Source organism: Pan troglodytes, chromosome 5, assembly GCF_028858775.2.
Source record: "Pan troglodytes isolate AG18354 chromosome 5, NHGRI_mPanTro3-v2.0_pri, whole genome shotgun sequence".
Taxonomy (NCBI): domain Eukaryota; kingdom Metazoa; phylum Chordata; class Mammalia; order Primates; family Hominidae; genus Pan; species Pan troglodytes.
This window is the reverse complement of record NC_072403.2, coordinates 34,187,006-34,205,207: the sequence shown is the minus strand read 5'-3', so window position 1 is coordinate 34,205,207 and position 18,202 is coordinate 34,187,006. Positions and strand designations below refer to the sequence as shown.

The window sequence follows — 18,202 nt, the reverse complement described above, 5'->3', positions numbered from 1 at the left end:
TCTCTCTTGTTAGTTCCAACTGCATCATTTTGTAAGTCTCCCACCATTTCTCAGACCTTGATCAAAGTGAATCATTCCACGGGGGTTCGGGCTGTGAGAAACAGCCTGCCTTTTATCATATTCTGCTGGGAAAAAGTGCAAGGAACATCACATTCTGTGGGAACAAGAGCCAAACTGCCTCATCATGGGAACACCTTACCAACACATAGCAGTACATAGCAGCAAGCCATACTGCCCAGACCCCTCCCACCTAGGCCTATAAGTACCCCAGCCTGTAAGCGGTGGTGGGCACTGGCATTAGGCTGGTTCCCCACCTCTGTAGGTGTTATGCTGGACATAAAGCCTGCATTTCCTGTTGAACTGCCCTCTGTGTGTATGTCTTTCTTTAACCCTTGTCTTCCCTTCACAACCTAACGTGTGTGTGTGTGTGTGTGTGTGTGTGTGTGTGTGAGACTAGGTCTCGCTGTTATTCAGGCTGCTCTTGAACTCCTAGCCGTAAGCAATTCTCCCATCTCAGTCTCCGAAAGTGCTGGGATTACAGGCAAGCCATCATGCCTGGGCCTTCTTCTTTATACCTTATCATTTTTTCTTTCTCTTGCTAGTCTAGGTGGCCCTAATCTACTCAAGCGCTCTGATCTTCATCTTTTATATCTCTTTTTATGAATAAACCCTATATCCTGTTAAATTAGAATCTGACTTCTAATAGTCGAAGCCAAGTTTTTCTTCAAGAAAATGTTCACTTTTAGCACATGTACTTTCATTATACGTTTTTTAAAAAAGCATTCGAAACTGTAGTATGCGTCTATGGTTGTCTATCCCCCTTGCCCAAAATTACCCTGATTTTCATTCAAGAATCCATTCCTCTATAACTGGTCTATGACTCCACAGATAAGCCATTCTATTTCCTAAGCAACAACACTTGTTTTGAGTGGGCATGTGACCCAAGCTTATCCCATTATGGTGAATCTCTGGATTCTTGTTTGGATTAGCAACTAAGAAATGTTCTCTCTTCAGAGGTGGACCAGAAAAAAGATAACCAAACTCAGGAGCTTTGGCAGCCTTTTTGTTATATAAGGGAAACCAGCCCAAGGAAAATGACCCTTGGAAAAAAAGTGGAGAAGAAAGCCAATGTCCAATTAAAGCCATGCAGAAAATCCATCCTTCTTCTAGACTTTTCATTTGTAAGAGCCACTAAATCTTTTCTATTTTCTAAGCCAGTCTATTAACTGAAAGTAGAAGTATACACTTGATTGAATCCTTTGTTCTTTCTGGGCTTCTTTTGGTCCCCCCGGGGCAAATGAATGGCAAAAGAGTAACGAGCGAAAAAAAACTTTAATAGCTTTTAATCTTTATGCTGCAACATATACTCTTGTATATGCACAGAATGTATATTCTGTATATAAGACACCAAAATATATATTTTTGGGGGAAAGGTGTCAGGGGCTAAAGTGAAAGATTCACTTTTTACTAACTCTCCTCCTATAATGGTTGAATATTTTTAAAAGCATGTGCACATATTACTTTTTAAAGTTAAAATAACAAAAAAAAGCTGCTAAAGATATCTCAAAAGAAGCTTTTTCCTGAGAGACTTACTAATATGGTAAGTACAGTAGCACTGTAAAGCCTTTTAACACTTTTGGTCACATAAAATTTTTGTTGTTAAAAGTCCTGCTGTGCAACAAGTAAGTCCTTACTTGTCATCTTTCCCTTTTGTCTTTTTGTACACCATCTCTCGGAAACTGGCTAAAATCTTATTTTCTCTCTTTCGTCTCTCTTCTTGGTTAAAGGATGCAAGAGCTCTCTTCTCATCAGCACTGTAGATCTGGTTCTCCTTACGCAGTCGTACAGCCTCCATTCTGCGATGCCTGCTACCACTCATGACATAACCTGAGCATTCAAAAGAACCGATCTCTTCACTTGTCAACCCAATTTCACCTCTTCGTGGGATTCGCTTTCCAGCTTTTACATACTCAGCCATAGCTGCACCTTCACCGGGAAGCAAAGCATGGCCATACTTCAAAGGTTTTTCATCTTGAGAGGTATGTATTATAGGTGCTTCTGGCCCTATTAAATCCATAGTATCTGCCACATTTGGCTGCTCCATCCAGGTAGCTTCTGACAAGTCCTCTTCTGAGTCTTTACAGCTTGAGTCACTGGATTCTTTTTTGGTCTTCTTATTCTTCTTTTTCTTTGTTTTGTGTTTCTTTTTCTTCTTGGCTTTAACTCTCTTTTTATCATCATCAGAGTTAGAATTTGTGTCAGACTCTGAGTTACTGTCACTATCAGAATATTTCCTATGCTTTCTTTTAGACGACTTATTCTTTCTTTTTTTCTTGTTTCTTGAACGACTGGTCTTCTTTTTCCTATGTTCTTCCGAGTTGGAATCTGAACTGCTGCTTTTCTGATGCGTTACCTCTTCTTCATCCTCAACTGGGGTATATTCGTCAGAATCTGGCTGAGGGAACTTTGGAGACGGCCCCCACACTTCAGGCGCTCCCAACTCCCCAATCCTCTCTCTCTCCTTCAGCCTCCTCTGCCGATAGCTCTCTTCCTTCTCGTAGTCTTCTGCTGACTGCCGTTCTTCTGCATAGCAGTGACGATGGTGGCGATATCCACTATACGAGGTCGACCAGGAGGACGCGAAGGCGTAGTTGCGGAATCTTGGGAGCCGCCCTCGCGACCCAGAGCGACTGAAGAGGTAAAGAGCGCCCACGTCCGACTCACTCCAAGGAGGCCTGAGGCCCTCACGGCCGCGGGAGTGAGAGCGGGAACAGCCATCCCAAGAGGAACATCTGCTCTGCGGGGATGGTGGGCTCCCCGAGGAGCTGCGTCGCCTTCTCCGAGAGCCCACGATGTCCTCGGAATAGCTGGACCGGGATACTGGGGGCATGAGCCGCGCCTCAACGCTGGGCGGTTACTACAGACCCAGAGGATGGCTGGTGATTCGCAGCCACGCAGGCGCACTAGAATCGGCCTCCCACGCACGGCTTCCGCTTCCTGTCAGTTACCAAACGGAGAACGAATCCGCGCGTGTGCTATGTGGGGCGGGCCTTGGCTGCGTGAAGGCTTCTTGTGGGAAGTAGGTAGGATTAGGGTGCGCCTGTTTTTAGGACTTATATTCCCCAACTTGAGCCGTGTGGGAACATAAAAGGACGAATTTGCGTCAATGATCCCCTCTACTGTTGGAACACCCACTTCTCTTTTTCGATTTCGCTTTTACCATTTTGCTTCTCACCCTTTGTTCTTCCCTTTCATTTCCACCTCCTTAACTTTACTCCTCTGTGGAAGATCCCTACTACCAACGCTCCTCCTTTTTTCCTTCCTAAAAAAGGAACTTGTCCACCCTCTTCGTGGAGGAAATATGTTTAATTAATCACTTCCCAACCCCCCTTGTTACCACTGGAAGCAAGAACCAAAACTTCTTTTGGAATCAGTTTGAGCTCACCCTCTAAGCTAGGTGAAGGCCAGAGTCGTAATTTTTTTTTTTTTGGAGACAGGATCTCACTCTGTCGCCCAGGTTGGGGTGCAGTGGCACGATCATGGCTCAGGGCCGACTTGACTTCCTAGGTTCAAGAGATCCTCCCGAGGAGCTGGGACTGCAGGTGCCCACCACAACGCCAGGTTGATTTTTTTAATAATTATTTGTAGAGACCGTTGTCACTTTGTTTCTGAATCTGGTCTCAAACTCCTGGGTTCAAGCGATCCTTCCACCTCAGCCTTACAAAGTGCTGGAATTACAGGTGTGAGCCACCATGCCCGGCCCAGAGTCATGATTTTAATTATTAAATTCACAGACTTTTCCACTCTAGAAACACACAGAAGCATCCCACTCGATCTTGTAGACAGATGTCTTTCTATCTAGGGAGACTTCTTCAGAAACTTTGTAGTTTGGAAACCACTTTCTCGATACACATTAGATCTCATTCTCAGAAATGATAAACATTTTATGCAAGATCATTTATCTCTCATCTTAAAATGTAAATAGGCATTAACATCATCTTGGTTCTCTCTAATTAAGTTGATCTGCTCAGTTGTTTGACAGCCAGGTCAAAACTTAAGAATGATGCCTTCCTGATGCTAGAACTCTAAACAACAAAATGGGGGAAATTAAAATGAATAAGACCAAATTATATCATTTGCTCTAAGTAGAATTTTAGTACTTTGATTGAAGGGGATAAGAATTGGTTCCATACATAAATTATATGAATTTAGGAACTGGTAAACATCAGGGAGTATTATATGTGAATGGTCACATGTATAGTGAAAATATATGGATAGGGTGAGTACTATAGAGTTTGTGTAAGTAAAGAAAATTTTCTTTTGGAGTTATAAACTACTTGATAGGCCAATGAAATGGATATGTCTTACTTGGATAATTGTAAATTTAAGCCATTTAGTATCTGATGTAGACTTGAATTACGAAGCTGGTTGATGAAATACTTCTTTCAGGTAGCGACACAGGAAAATGAAATTTAGAATATATTTTTGATCTTTAGAAAAGTTATGACCTAGACTAGGGGCTGGCAATCCTTTTCTGCAAAAGGCCAATAGTAAATATTTTAGGCTTTGTGGGCCAAGAGGCAAAATTGAGGATATTATTACATACTTTTTTTAAGACAAAATATACATTTATTTTAAATGATAAAGCATAATCAACAATTTGTTCAATTATTCCAAGGAAGAGATAACTGTTTTTTTTAATTTTTATTATAAGTTCTGGGATACATGCGTAGAACATGCAGGTTTGTTACATAGGTATACACACGCCATGGTGCTTTGCTGCACCTATCAACCCATCATCTAGGTTTTAAGCCCCACATGCATTAGCTATTTGTCCTGCTGCTCTCCCTCCCATCCTCCACCCCCCACAGGCCCTTGTGTGTGTTGTTCCGCTCCCTGTGTCCATGTGTTCTCATTGTTAAACTCCCACTTATGAGAACATGCAGTGTTTGGTTTTCTCTTCCTGTGTTAGTTTGCTGAGGATAATGGCTTCTAGCTTCATCCATGTCCCTGCAAAGAACATGATCTCATTCCTTTCTTATGGCTGTATAGTATTCCATGGTGTATATTACATACTTATAACAAAAGAAAAAGCACATTTTCATTGATGCAATATAATTATATTATTATTCAAACTATAATAATTGAGTATAATTTTGCAATGCATGTTTTCTAATGGGAAGAATGAAATTGTTTTTTGGATGAATAACATTTTGCTTAATTAGGGTTCTGCCCTTGTAGGTCAAAAGTAGCCATAGACAATATGTAAGTGAATGAGTATGGCTGTGTTCCAACAAAATTTTATTTATAGACACTGAAGTGAATTTCATATGATTTTCACGTTACTAAATTTTATTATTCTTTTGATTTTTCCCCAAGCCATTAAAAAATATAAAGATAATTCCTCACTCAGACCATTAAAAAACAGGGCATGGTGCAATTTTGGTCTGTAGGCAGCAGTTTGCTAACCCCTGACTTAGCAGAAAAAGCAGTGGTGCAAAAAGTATGCTTATAGGGATAAAAATAAATGCCTACCATACCTTTTTAATGGGAGGATGGGCTTTTATTTTCTAAATTTTATTTATAGATGAGCAAATGTTCATTTGCATAGAGCATAGAAATATATTTGAAGAACTTTAAGAAAATAGGGACAGTTTTTGAAATAACAATACATTTTAATTATCAAGGAAAGTACCAGATGTTGAATGCTCAGCTAAAATGGAATTGTTCTCACAGGTAACCTTTTACTACCTTTCTTAAAATTTCTCAAAATTGTTTTTCATAAATCTTTCCTCTAGTTTTTATTTTATTATTTTTTGAGACAGGGTCTTACTCTGTTGCCCATGCTAGAGTGGAGTGGTACTATCATGGCTCACTGTGTACCCTTGACCTCCTGGGCTTAAGTGATCCTTCCATTTGAGCCTCCTGAGTAGCTGGGACCACAGCTGTGTGCCACCATGCCCAACTGATTTTTGATTTTTTGTAGAACTAGACCCTGTCTCTAGACAGATGTTGCCCAGGCTGGTCTTGAACTCCTGGGCTCAAGTGACCCTCTGACCTCAGCCTCAGAAAGTGCTAGCATTACAGGCATAAGCCACCATGCCCAGCTCCCAATTTTTATTTTAAAAACTTTCAAACCTACAGAAAAGTTCAAACACCCATATATCATTTACCTAGATTCACTAGTTGTTACGATTTGGTTTCTTACTCAATTGAAAGAAAATTGCAGACATTATGATGCTTCACCTCTAACTATTTCAGTCATGAATGCATATAAAGGACATTTTCCTTCATAATCACAATATCATCCTATGCCCTGTCTGAAGTCTCCTTAATCCTATTCTGAGAGTAGTCCCATTAGTTTTCTAATGAAGGATTCTAACTCAAGGTCATCAGGCACCCCTTTCCCTTATCCAACTAGCCCCAGCCTTTACCCCCCAGGGCCCAAAAAAGTAAGCCCAACCAGGACCACCAGGAGTAGGGCCCCATATAAGCCCCTAAAGTCAAACCTATGTCCATTGCAGGAGGTAGCTGATGGAAATGGAGGAACACTTAGAGTACATGGGGCATTGTCTATCTCTAATTTGGCTTTATACAAGGAAAAATTTGGCCAGTTTTCAGAGAATCAAAAAAAAAGGCTTATACATTTTACCATATTCTTTAATTTAACTTGTCATGACTTGCAAGTATTGTCATTTGCTTGCTGTGCCATGAAAAGAAAAAAGGTAAGGAAAAATTGTGTGGTTAAGCCAGTCATTTATGACAAGGTTATAGAAATAACTCAGGGAAAATGAGAAAATCCCACTCTATTTCAGGGTCATTTTGGTGAAACACTCAGGAAATATACTAATGCAGACTCAGACTCCCAAAAAGGACAAGCTCTCCTAGGTATGCATTTTATTACTCAATCTGCCCCTTATCCTAGGAGGAAGCTATAAAAAGCAGCAATAGGACCTCAAACCCCTATGAGCCATTTAAATATGGCCTTTAAAGTTTACAACAATAGGGACAGGGCAAAAGAGATTTAACAATAGCCAAAAAGTGCAATTATTAGCAAATGCTTTAAGTCCCCTGACCCCTGAGGGTTACCCATCCTGAAATAGTGTCACAAGATGGGTGTCTGGAATGCCCAGAGAAGAGCCCCTGACTTGCCAGCCCAAATGTATAGGTTATTTACTAGCCAAACAAGATGGAGTCTGTGCAATTAGTAATAAAACCTGCTGCACATGTAGTAACAACTCTGAACAGGTTGAATTTAACATTCACAAGATCTATAAGCAAGCTACCGGGTTACATATCTATAATCAGGGCACTGAACCCAACTATATCTGGTCAATTATCAGAAGTGCCATACAAAGTCTCACCTAGTTTTTATCTCTCCTAGGACCTTTAATAGCCATCTTGTTATTACTAATCTTTGGCCCTTGCTTGTTTAACGTCTTTATAAAATCTGTGTCTTCTAAATTACAACAGTTCCAGATAAAGAAAATGCTGTCGCAGGGCTTCCAACCCATCCCATCTACTGACCCAGAAAATAAAAGCATCCTGCCTTTAGATATGGTATCCAGAGATTTTTACTCTTCCAGTGCTAGGCAGGGCCTATGCCCATAAACTAAGCAGGAAGCAGTTACAGAAGATGGACCACTGCCCTTCTGCAGCCTGCTTAAAATTAAGAAGGCATATCTAATCTCTGAGGGAGGAATGAGGTAGGAGGCAGAATTCAACTCCAGAAGTGGGGCTCCAACACCTGACCAAATTGAGGACTAGCTAAAAGAGGGAAGAGGCAGTATCACCTCTCCACCAGACATACCCACCAGTGTGCAATGTCAGTTTACCATTGCCATGGCAACACAGGGAAGTTGCCACCCCTTTCCATGGCCATGACCAAGTGACTCAGAAGTTAATACCCCTTTTCTAGAAATTTCTGCATAATCTGGTGCTTAATTTGCATATAATTAAATGTAGGTATAAATGTGACTGCAGAACTGCTTTTGAGCTGCTAGTCTGAGCACACTGCCTAGGGGGTAGCCCTGCTCTGTAAGGAGCAGTACCTCTGCTGCTGCTGTACACTGACACTTCAATAAAAGTTGCTGCCTAATACCACTGGCTTGCCCTTGAACTCATCCCTGGGCAAAGCAAAGCATCCTTTTGAGCTAAGCCCTAATTTTGGGGCTCACTTGTCCTGCATCATTCTGTTCTATAGAATGTCCCACATGCTGGATTTGGCTGATTGATTTTTTAAAGTGTCATTTAATTCCTTAACTCTCAAACTCACCTGCATGTTGGAATCACCTAGGAAAGTTGGCCAGGCGTGGTGGCTCACACCTGTAATCCCAGCACTTTGGGAGGCTGAGGTGGGCAGATCACTTGAGGCCAGGAGTTTGAGACCAGCATGGTGATGCATGTCTGTAATCCCAGCTACTCGGGTGGCTGAGGCACTAGAGTCACTTGAACCCAGGAAGTGGAGGTTTCAGTGAGCCAAGATTGCGCCACTGCACTCCAGCCCTGGGTGACACAGCAAGACTCTGTCGCAAAACAAACAAAAACAACCAAAAAATGTTATTAATGCCTGAGTCCCATCCTGTGACATTCTGATTTAATTGATCTTGGTTGCAGCCTAGGTATCAGGATGTTTTAAAAGCTCCCCAGTGATTCTGTGTGACACAGAGTGTGAAAACTGCTAACTTATTTCTGTAAATATTTGGATCTAGAAAAGTACTTAGATTCAAGTTCACTTATAAGGATACTTCATGGGCAGTGCCCTCTACCTTCTGTGGTAGCTCATCAAGAGAAAGATATTTTGTAGTATTTTTCATTTGCAACAGTCTTTGGGACTTCTCATTTTCTTAAGTTATGTTATTTCTTAATCCTTGGAATGTAGAGGCATAGGCAAAGAAAGAAAAACTCAGGAAAGTACTGACATGATATTTTTTCCCCTCATAAACTACTGAACTTGCATTTTGTAGCTTCTCCATTCCACTGGGCAGAAAGGGGCTTACCGAAGTGTCCAGTCAAATAACTTACAGTCAATTATGGCTTAAAATCGAGTCCCATCTAGTTCAAAGAATTCTCAGGGCTTTCTTCTATTATAGGATAGGCCTAGTTTGTCACATGCCAGGCACTGTTCTAAGCACTTTACACAAGAGTGCTCGCAACATTATCTAATCCCTAGTAATGCCTACATATCTACTATTACTTTCCCTATTTACAGATTGGAAAAGTCGGGCACAGGGAGGGTAAGCCAGGATTACACAGGTAACCTGGCTACCTGCGTATCTAGCCACTGTGCTTGACTGTGATTGGGGGCTGGGAAGAAACAGGAAGGAAGAAAGCAGAAGAGAATGGGGTCCCTGAAGCCAGAGACTAGAGAGTTTCTGGAGGTGGAGAGCAGCATAAGCCTGATTGCCAGAGAAGCAGCCATGGAATGTGCAAAGTGGTGTGTGGGGGAGTGGGACAGTGTGTTGAGGATTAGTGGGAGGTGAGGGCTACAGTCAGGGTGGGGAGGAGTAGTCTGGCCTTAAGGAGGAGGAAAAAAAGTGACAGATTAAGGGGGTGAGTGGGGAAGGACCAAGGGCAGCCACTGCTCGCTCCAGGCAAGTGCCTGGTGATGTGTTCTGCTGCTTTGATGTTTCTGAGAGAGACTAAAGGTCCCCCTGCCAGGGTTCTTGGGGCTCTGGGGAACCCCTGCTTTCCAGCTCAATTTTAGTGTCAATTTTATGCCAGCTGCTTAAGCAAGCTTTACATAGGAAAGAAATATGAGCCACAGCGGCATCCTTCCAGGATTTAAAGGCTCAGTCCTATTTCTTATGATCCAAGGTCTGTCATCCTTTCCTTCTCTATCCCTTAACTGCCTTCCCTTGCGTGGAGGTAAGGACAGGGTAGCTAATGGGTTAATTCGGAGACAACCACCGAGAGAAGCTTCCTAGAGAGCCCAGGAAGTGGCCTTAGTTCCCATCGAGGCTTCCTGTGCCCCAGCCTCAACTTCCCTCCTACGTCTGGAGAGTGATCACTTTCACTCCCAAAGACATCCTTTGGTGATACTTACTGTGGGATTCAGAGTGGGGTGCAGAGGACGACCCTGCAAAGGCACGGACTATAAGAGAGATCTGTGCAGCTGCGCCTCAGGGGGTGTCCTGGGCCCCTGGGCATGACAGGAGGGGGACCACTTGCAGTTCTACTGGAAAATTTACCACCTTTCCAGAATCCTCTGAAGATATACAGGTCGCAACTAGAGTGAGACCCGAGTACTGCCTTGGGTCAGAATGGCTAGAGAACCGAGAAAAAACGCAGCCCTGGACGCCCAGTCTGCAGAAGACCAGACGGGGCTCCTGACCGTGAAGGTGGAGAAGGAGGAAGCCTCCGCCTTGACGGCGGAGGTGAGCGCACCCTGCAGCCCTGCTCGGGGCCCCGAACGCTCCCGCCAGCGCTTCCGAGGCTTCCGCTACCCGGAGGCTGCGGGCCCCCGCGAGGCGTTGAGCCGGCTCCGAGAACTCTGCGGACAATGGCTGCAGCCTGAGATGCACAGCAAGGAGCAGATCCTGGAGCTGTTGGTGCTGGAGCAGTTCCTGACCATCCTGCCGGGGAATCTGCAGAGCTGGGTGCGGGAGCAGCATCCAGAGAGCGGGGAGGAGGTGGTGGTGCTATTGGAGTATTTGGAGAGGCAGCTGGATGAGCCGGCGCCGCAGGTAGAAAGAACAGGTTTTGTATCTGAGCGCTGTGGTCTGTTTCCTCCTGAAATCCCAGATCGGAGTGAGGGGCATTCCTTTAACATCCAGGAGTTCTTCATCTCTTTTTGTACTGTGAACCTCCTTGGCAGTAAGGTGAAGTCCCTGGACTCCTTCTCAGAATTATATTTTTAAATATATAAAGAAACTATAAAGGATTACAAAAGAACACAACTATATTGACATACAGTTAGCAAAGAATTAAATTTGTATTAAAGTCATATATGTGGATTTTTATTACTGCACTAAATAATAAGACCTAGGGACAGGGCTTATAATTGGCAATTTCAAAATGGTGATAAGCATCTATTTGCCTGGTTGTAATGTGGTGTGAAAACGTGCAGGTTTTGTTGGTGACAAAGTCCTGGGTACTGCTTATGCTACCTTGATTTGTTGCTTCCATTCATAATTGAAGGAAATGTTAACTCTCTCTTAAAGACCAGTAAAAATAAGATTAGTTTTTGTCCTTTCTAAGTTCATGGACCACTTGGGAGAAAGTCCATGGACCACTGGTTATGAACCTCTGGTAGAAAGTGGGCCTATTTTTACCTCCATGTTCTTCCCTGTTTTATGAGGGACTGTTTCCTCTTTGCATCGTCCTGTGTCCCTGTGCACACAACTTCAGAGGACCTGTGTGGCCAAATCTTCTAACTGGTGAGCTGGATACCAAGGTTCTTGACTTAGGTCTATTGCACGCAAGCCCTGTAGCAGTGGGAAGTCATTGCAAATCTCTTAGCTTCATTCTTCATAAAATATGTGGGAAATTCTGAGCTGCACGTGAGACAGTAACTTGAAAACTGTAATTTAACTATCAATGTCTGGAAGGAAACCTGCTTTTAATGAGGACATAACTATGTGCCAGGCCCTGTGTTAGGTGATGTCACATACTGTGATCTTATTTACTGGTCTCCAAAACCTCATAAAGTAGAAATTATTATCCTCATTTTTCAGATTAGAAAATATATTAGTATTCTTTGAGAATTTAGCACCAGTGTCCAAAGGGTTTTCGTAAACACACAGATGTATATAATGAGGGAGCCTAGAGTAATGGTAAGAACACGGGATCTGGAGTCATTCTGTCTGAGCTCCCATTCTAGCATTGCCACTTATTAGCTGGGTGACATGGGCAAACTGCTTAAACACTGTCCACCCTTGGCTGGGTGCAGTGGCTCACGCCTGTAATCCCAGCACTTTGGGAGGCTGAGGCGGGCGGATCACCTGAGGTCGGGAGTTCGAGACCAGCCTGACCAACATGGAGAAACCCAGTCTCTACTAAAAGTACAAAACATTAGCCGGGCGTGGTGGCACATGGCTGTAATCCCAGCTACTAGGGAGGCTGAGGCAGGAGAATTGCTTGAACCCCGGAGGCGGAAGTTGCGGGGAGGTGAGATCATGCCATTGCATTCCAGCACTTTGGGAGGCTGAGGCGGGCGGATCACCTGAGGTCGGGAGTTCAAGACCAGCCTGACCAACATGGAGAAACCCAGTCTCTACTAAAAGTACAAAACATTAGCCGGGCGTGGTGGCACATGGCTGTAATCCCAGCTATTAGGGAGGCTGAGGCAGGAGAATTGCTTGAACCCCGGAGGCGGAAGTTGCGGTGAGGTGAGATCATGCCATTGCATTCCAGCCTGGGCAACAAGAGTGAAATTCCATCTCAAAAAAAAAAAAACAAAAAAACCAACAACAACAACAAAAATGCTGTCCACTCAGGAGAGAGGATCAGGGCCACATCTCCGTTTTCAGCAACTTATCATAAAAATCCAAAATAATAGCTCATAGGGTTGTTATCTATATTAATTGTGTTAATATAAGGCTTGTAGAAACAGTGCCTAGAAAATAGAAATCACTTGCACATGGAAAACATAGAAATGTTGGGTAGATAACTAAAAATCGTGACTTCTAGGTTCCCGTTGGTGACCAGGGGCAAGAACTGCTCTGTTGCAAGATGGCACTATTGACACAAACTCAAGGGTCTCAAAGTAGCCAGTGCCAGCCAATGAAGGCTCTGTTCAAGCATGAATCTCTGGGATCCCAGCCCTTACAAGACAGAGGTGAGTATTCTCTTCTGGGTTGTATGAATTCTATAGACTTCATCCAATTTCATTTAAGGATCACCTAAAAGATCCATTTACAGTTACTTTATATACTCATCACAGAGAGACTGTATTTTAAGACTGAGACTAAGAGAAATTTCAAACAATGGTGAAAAACTTTCCTAACCAAACTAGGACATAGTAAATCTGATTTTATTAAAATTGATGTCTAGAAAGAATCGGTTTTTTAAACAACATGGTGATCTCCATTCATTAGATATATTTAGGGAGCCTTCATCTATGGTAGCCAGTGTTGTAGGCACTGGGGAGAGAGCCACCAATAAGATAGAATTCTTGCTTTGATGGAGCTTACATTCTAGCAGGGAGGATAGCAAATAAATTAATAATATAATTTTAGATATTGTTAAGTGCTATGAAGAAAATAAGGCAGAATTTGTAAAGCCAGCCAGAACATTCCAGGGATAGTAGGACTGCTGCAAATAGAAGAGTGTAAATCTAAACCCTGTAAAGCCTGTGACTGGAAGAGTGAAAATCACTTAATAGGAAGCAGCTGTGTGTTCCATGCTGTTCCTCATCTGCTGTGAACATCTGGGCCGATTCCTAAGACATACAACACTTGGACGTGCCATCCAACATGCAATCTTTATTTCTCAGCAGAGTTTCTGGCCTAAACCAACTTATTTTCTGCCCCTTGCAAATTGACTTATTGTAGGGAAACCTAAGGTTTCTTCTGCTTCTGAGTCTGAGCAAGTTCTATTTAAGCAGTCTTCCATCTTCCATTGCCTCCTTTCTGGACCCAGCCTTATTTGACTCCTCCTAGTTTTTCTTTTTCTTTTTTCTTTTCTTTTTCTTTTTTTTTTTTTTTGAGATGGGGGTCTCACTCTGTTATCCAGGCTGGAGTGCAGTGGTGAGACCTTGTCTCACTGCAACCTGTCTCCCAGGCTCAAGCAATCCTCCCACCTCAGCCTCCTGAGTAGCTGGGACCACAGGCCCATGCCACTACACCTGCTAATTTTTTGTAATTTTGGTTCAGACAGGTTTCTCCAGGTTGCCCAGGATGGTCTCGAATTCCGGAACTCAGGCAACCCACCTGTCTCAGCCTTCCAAAGTGCTGCGATTACAGGGATGAGCCACTGTGCCTGGCCTCCTCCTAGTTTTTCATACCTGAAGTGGAAAGCATCCTAATATCTACTAAAGACATTTTAACCAAAACAAAACAAAAACAAAAAACCCTTTTTACTCCCCATCTCCTAGCAAAATTCAAAACCCAAAGGTCTTCAAATGGAAAGCTTTGTTATGTTGCATTCATTTCACCACTCCTACCAACGATTCTGCACGTGGTTTTTGTATATCTGCAGAGTGCACCGGACTTCTTTCGGCCCTAGGGCTGGAGCTGGTGGGAATCAGGCATTTTTGAAAGGAACACATTCTGTATAAATTTATTGGCAAGAACTTACTGCCCCAGTTTTTGAACTTGGATTTTGCAAGGTGGGGAGGCTGAATACTAGGGTAGTTCTCATCCAGAGCTTCTTTCTTTCTTAGTTCTCCAGGTTCCTGGGCTTGCCCAGGGAGGGTGCTGCAGAGAAGATGCAATGGTAGCTTCCAGGCTCACTCCAGGGTCCCAGGTGAGCTGGAGCTCCTCTCCCTCCCCAGCACCCCATACCTTTCACTACTGTTGGGCTCCACATTAAGTTCCTCCCTCCCCAGTCCTACCCCACCCCTATCCTAGATCTACATGAATTTGAGTTTTCTCATCTATCCCAAAGTTGCATATAATTGTCCACCTTCATTTTGGTGCCCACCTAAGAGGACTTTCCTGTTTCACAACAACCTTGGAGTTTTCTTTGTACTTCTCAGATCTTTCCTCCTACATTTCTTCGGTCAGCCTCTTCCTCAATGTGATTTTTCTCCTTCAACAAGGGCAGTTCCGCAAAAGCAAACTGAAGGTTTTGTTGGGATGGTCATTCTGTTTTGCTTTTTAAGATACAATAAGCTGTGCTGTTGGTGAGGGATATACAGGCCTGGCCCTTGCCCTCAAAGAACTTATACTTGAAAGGTCAGATAAGGCATAGTTATCTTGAAGTTATTTATATTACAATATGAACAATCTTTTCTCAACCTAGATTTCAATTTACTACTCAGCCTTTCCTGTCCTGCTTGAAGATCTCAGTGTTTGAGGCTGTGTAGTATCCTTTTTTTCCCCTAATTTTTCTCACTTCAGTTCTAGATTTCATTGTATTTTTGAAGCTATTAATGTAAATGAACCCCTACGCTCACTTTGCCAAAGCATACTGCAAATCTTTTGAAAATTTTGGACATAGTTCCATTCCTTTTGCTGCATTGACCCTTGTCTTCTAAACCTTTTTACTTTCTGGACTGTTTAGATATTTATATGAAAGTACTTATCCTAAAATGTGTGTAATATTTCTTTCATTTGGCAGGTTTTCTTGATTAAGATGTTATTAGAGATAAAGCTAAATTGGTGTAGGTGTGCCACACTTGCTCCTTTTTAAAGAGCCTCTTTAAAGGGGATGTTCATTCTTTGCTTTGGGGGTAATTTTGGGCAAGAGGAGCTAGTTAGGACTACCTATTGTTTTAGGGGTTGCTGAAAATGGAAGATGTGGCCCTGACCCTCACTCCTGGGTGGACACAGCTGGATTCATCTCAGGTGAACCTCTACAGAGATGAAAAGCAGGAGAGCCATAGCAGCCTGGTCTCCCTTGGTAAGACTGAGACACTAATTTGTCTTAAGATTTCTTGGCATTCTTTGCGTATTAGAACCTATTGGGCTGTTAGAAGCTGTTAAGCCCCCATTATGTTTGGATTCAGAATCACCATTCCTGAAAGCCTGTTACTGACTACTAGCTCCTTACTCCTTCTGACCTTGCTTTCTCCTCTGTCATGCCAGTGTTCTAGTTAGGATAAGTGGGGTGAAATTGACACAACTCCTTGTACAGGTCTGGCTTATAGGAGATGCTCAGTAAATGTTGATGTCCTCTTGTTCCTATCCCTGACTGAAGAGGAAAGCTGCGGGTGGCGGGGGGGGGGGGGCCTCTTCAGGAAATGGGCCATGGATTCAGAACGTGAGAGCCAGAAGCAACCTTAGACATCAACTACAGACCCTGACCTTAGGGGTGAGGGTGCAGAGGCGTAGATTACCTCACTTGTTTGAAATCTCATAGCTTATTTGTGGCACAGTGGGGGCTCTACCTCAGAACTCCTAGCGCCAATGCCAGTTCTGTTTGAGAACTTTGCCTCTGCCTGGGCACAGTTAGAGATGACGGTCCATGTCATTGATCCATCACCAATTTCTTTGCTTTTGCCATTTCTTGCAGGTGCTTCAGAAATCCTTCCACTTGCCCTGTTACTGTCACCCTCTACTCACCCCTTTCAAAATCTAATCCTAGGTGCATGGCCCTGCTTACTATTCTTAGAGCTTAGAACCACCACATATGTCCCCTGCATAGTCCTGGGTCCTCACCATTTTCCCTCCACTCCCAGTTTGTACCCTTCCAATGGCCCCATTCTCATTCTCAGGCCTTCTTCCTCCCCAGCACCCCTGTTCTCCCCTTTTATTCCCATTCTTATTCTAGCACTTAAATCCTCATCCTGGGCATATATAGACTTCTGTAATTCTTGCCTCCCTAGTACTCATCACAGAGCTTTCCTCCCATGGCAGGGCATAACCCACAGTTGCCGGCCATTTGTTGTTTCAGGTGGTGAAATACAGACTAAGAGCAGGGACTTGCCTCCAGTCAAGAAGCTTCCAGAAAAGGAGCATGGGAAGATATCATGCCACCTGAGGGAAGACATTGCCCAGATTCCTACACATGAAGAAGCTGGTGAACAGGAGGGCAGGTTACAAAGAAAGCAGAAAAATGCCATAGGGAGTAGGCGACATTATTGCCATGAATGTGGAAAGAGTTTTGCTCAAAGTTCAGGCCTGACTAAACACAGGAGAATCCACACTGGTGAGAAACCCTATGAATGTGAAGACTGTGGAAAGACCTTCATTGGGAGCTCTGCCCTTGTCATTCATCAGAGAGTCCACACTGGTGAGAAGCCATATGAGTGTGAAGAATGTGGTAAGGTCTTCAGTCACAGCTCAAACCTTATCAAACACCAGAGAACCCACACTGGGGAGAAGCCCTATGAGTGTGATGACTGTGGGAAGACCTTCAGCCAGAGCTGCAGCCTCCTTGAACATCACAAAATTCATACTGGGGAGAAGCCATACCAGTGCAATATGTGTGGCAAAGCCTTTAGGCGGAATTCACATCTCCTGAGACATCAGAGGATTCATGGTGATAAAAATGTTCAGAATCCTGAGCACGGGGAGTCCTGGGAAAGTCAGGGTAGGACGGAAAGCCAGTGGGAAAATACTGAGGCTCCCGTGTCTTATAAATGTAATGAGTGTGAGAGAAGTTTCACACGGAATAGAAGTCTTATTGAACATCAAAAAATCCACACTGGTGAGAAACCCTATCAGTGTGACACATGTGGAAAAGGTTTCACTCGAACTTCATACCTTGTTCAACATCAGAGAAGCCATGTAGGGAAAAAAACTCTTTCACAGTGACCCATGGTATTCATGCCAATATTGGTGCTCATTTGTCACTGAACTGAAGCCACCCTGGAGCCCTTAATGGTTACAGAAATTGTGGACCAGGGCTTTATTTACCACTATACATCATCGGGTATTAGAAAATGTAGTCTGGCTGAGATGATGAGTTATCTTCTACATTCTAGAAAGTGATTGGAAGAAGTCATTTGATAGGAGGCCATGGGAGAGTGGTCTGGAAGTTATAGGACCTAAAATAGTTTGTTCTCACCCAGTGTATTTAAATGGCCTTCTGGACTTGTTAATTGCCCTCAGCCAGCACTTTAGGACATCTGGTTGGATGGCTCTGATGTGGGGGGCTGCTGCTCTGACCATTCATTTTGCCTCTAATGAATCTTTCACAAATTGGTCAGATCCATGAGGTCTTTTACTCTTCTTTGTGCCTTGTATGATAGGTGCTAATAAACATTTATTAAATGTACCAGTAAAATGGCCTTTGTACCAAAAATTTGATGTTGTTTATATTTCTGAGAAATTTCTAACTTATGCCATTTGAATTTATGTATTATTCTCTGAGGTTCTAGATTCTGGGCCAATCTAGTGTATTTGTTGCCACGTACATACTGTTTTCAGAATTGGGGTGAGGGAATCCATATTTCTCTACCATGATAGTAGAGATGAGAAGAATGCCTTAAACAGCTTCTTTATCATTAAGACATTGTGAGATTGCTCCATCCATAGAACTCCACTGTTTGGTCAATGTTAATTATGTTAGTTCACATTAATTTTGCTACTCTTTAGGGGGAATCTTTCACATTCAGGTAAATAAAAATCAACTTATTGAGTTAGATCAAAATGAT

At 43.1% G+C, this 18,202-nt stretch overlaps 2 protein-coding genes across 5 annotated transcripts; one reads left to right on the top strand and one right to left on the bottom strand.

Moving 5' to 3' along the window:
• Positions 1 to 1,313: 1,313 nt before the first annotated feature.
• Positions 1,314 to 2,890, bottom strand: NKAPL (NFKB activating protein like). Its single transcript, XM_518308.7, has one exon. It carries the CDS (start codon positions 2,888 to 2,890, stop codon positions 1,691 to 1,693), a length of 1,200 nt encoding a protein of 399 aa, XP_518308.2. The 3' UTR covers positions 1,314 to 1,690.
• A 75-nt stretch (positions 2,891 to 2,965) lies between these two features.
• ZKSCAN4 (zinc finger with KRAB and SCAN domains 4) lies at positions 2,966 to 17,850 on the top strand. 4 transcript variants are annotated; one of them, XM_063812812.1, is made up of 5 exons: positions 2,966 to 3,083; positions 12,631 to 12,778; positions 14,324 to 14,406; positions 15,381 to 15,504; positions 16,498 to 17,850. In XM_063812812.1, exons 2-5 carry the CDS (start codon positions 12,673 to 12,675, stop codon positions 17,358 to 17,360), a joined length of 1,176 nt encoding a protein of 391 aa, XP_063668882.1. In that variant the 5' UTR covers positions 2,966 to 3,083; positions 12,631 to 12,672; the 3' UTR covers positions 17,361 to 17,850. The 4 variants fall into 4 exon arrangements, with proteins under 4 accessions (XP_063668882.1, XP_527296.1, XP_054541633.1 ...); XM_527296.9 differs by lacking the exon at positions 2,966 to 3,083 and adding an exon at positions 9,317 to 10,685; XM_054685658.2 differs by lacking the exon at positions 2,966 to 3,083 and adding an exon at positions 9,941 to 10,598.
• Positions 17,851 to 18,202: the final 352 nt, after the last annotated feature.

Coding starts and splice junctions, on each gene's coding strand:
- NKAPL (XM_518308.7), bottom strand. CDS start 2,890: ATGCCCCCAGTATCCCGGTCCAGCTATTCCGAGGACATCGTGGGCTCT.
- ZKSCAN4 (XM_016955091.4), top strand. CDS start 10,263: ATGGCTAGAGAACCGAGAAAAAACGCAGCCCTGGACGCCCAGTCTGCA. Junction 14,407..15,380: donor GGCTCACTCCAGGGTCCCAG/GTGAGCTGGAGC, acceptor CTATTGTTTTAG/GGGTTGCTGAAAATGGAAGA. Junction 15,505..16,497: donor TAGCAGCCTGGTCTCCCTTG/GTAAGACTGAGA, acceptor TTGTTGTTTCAG/GTGGTGAAATACAGACTAAG.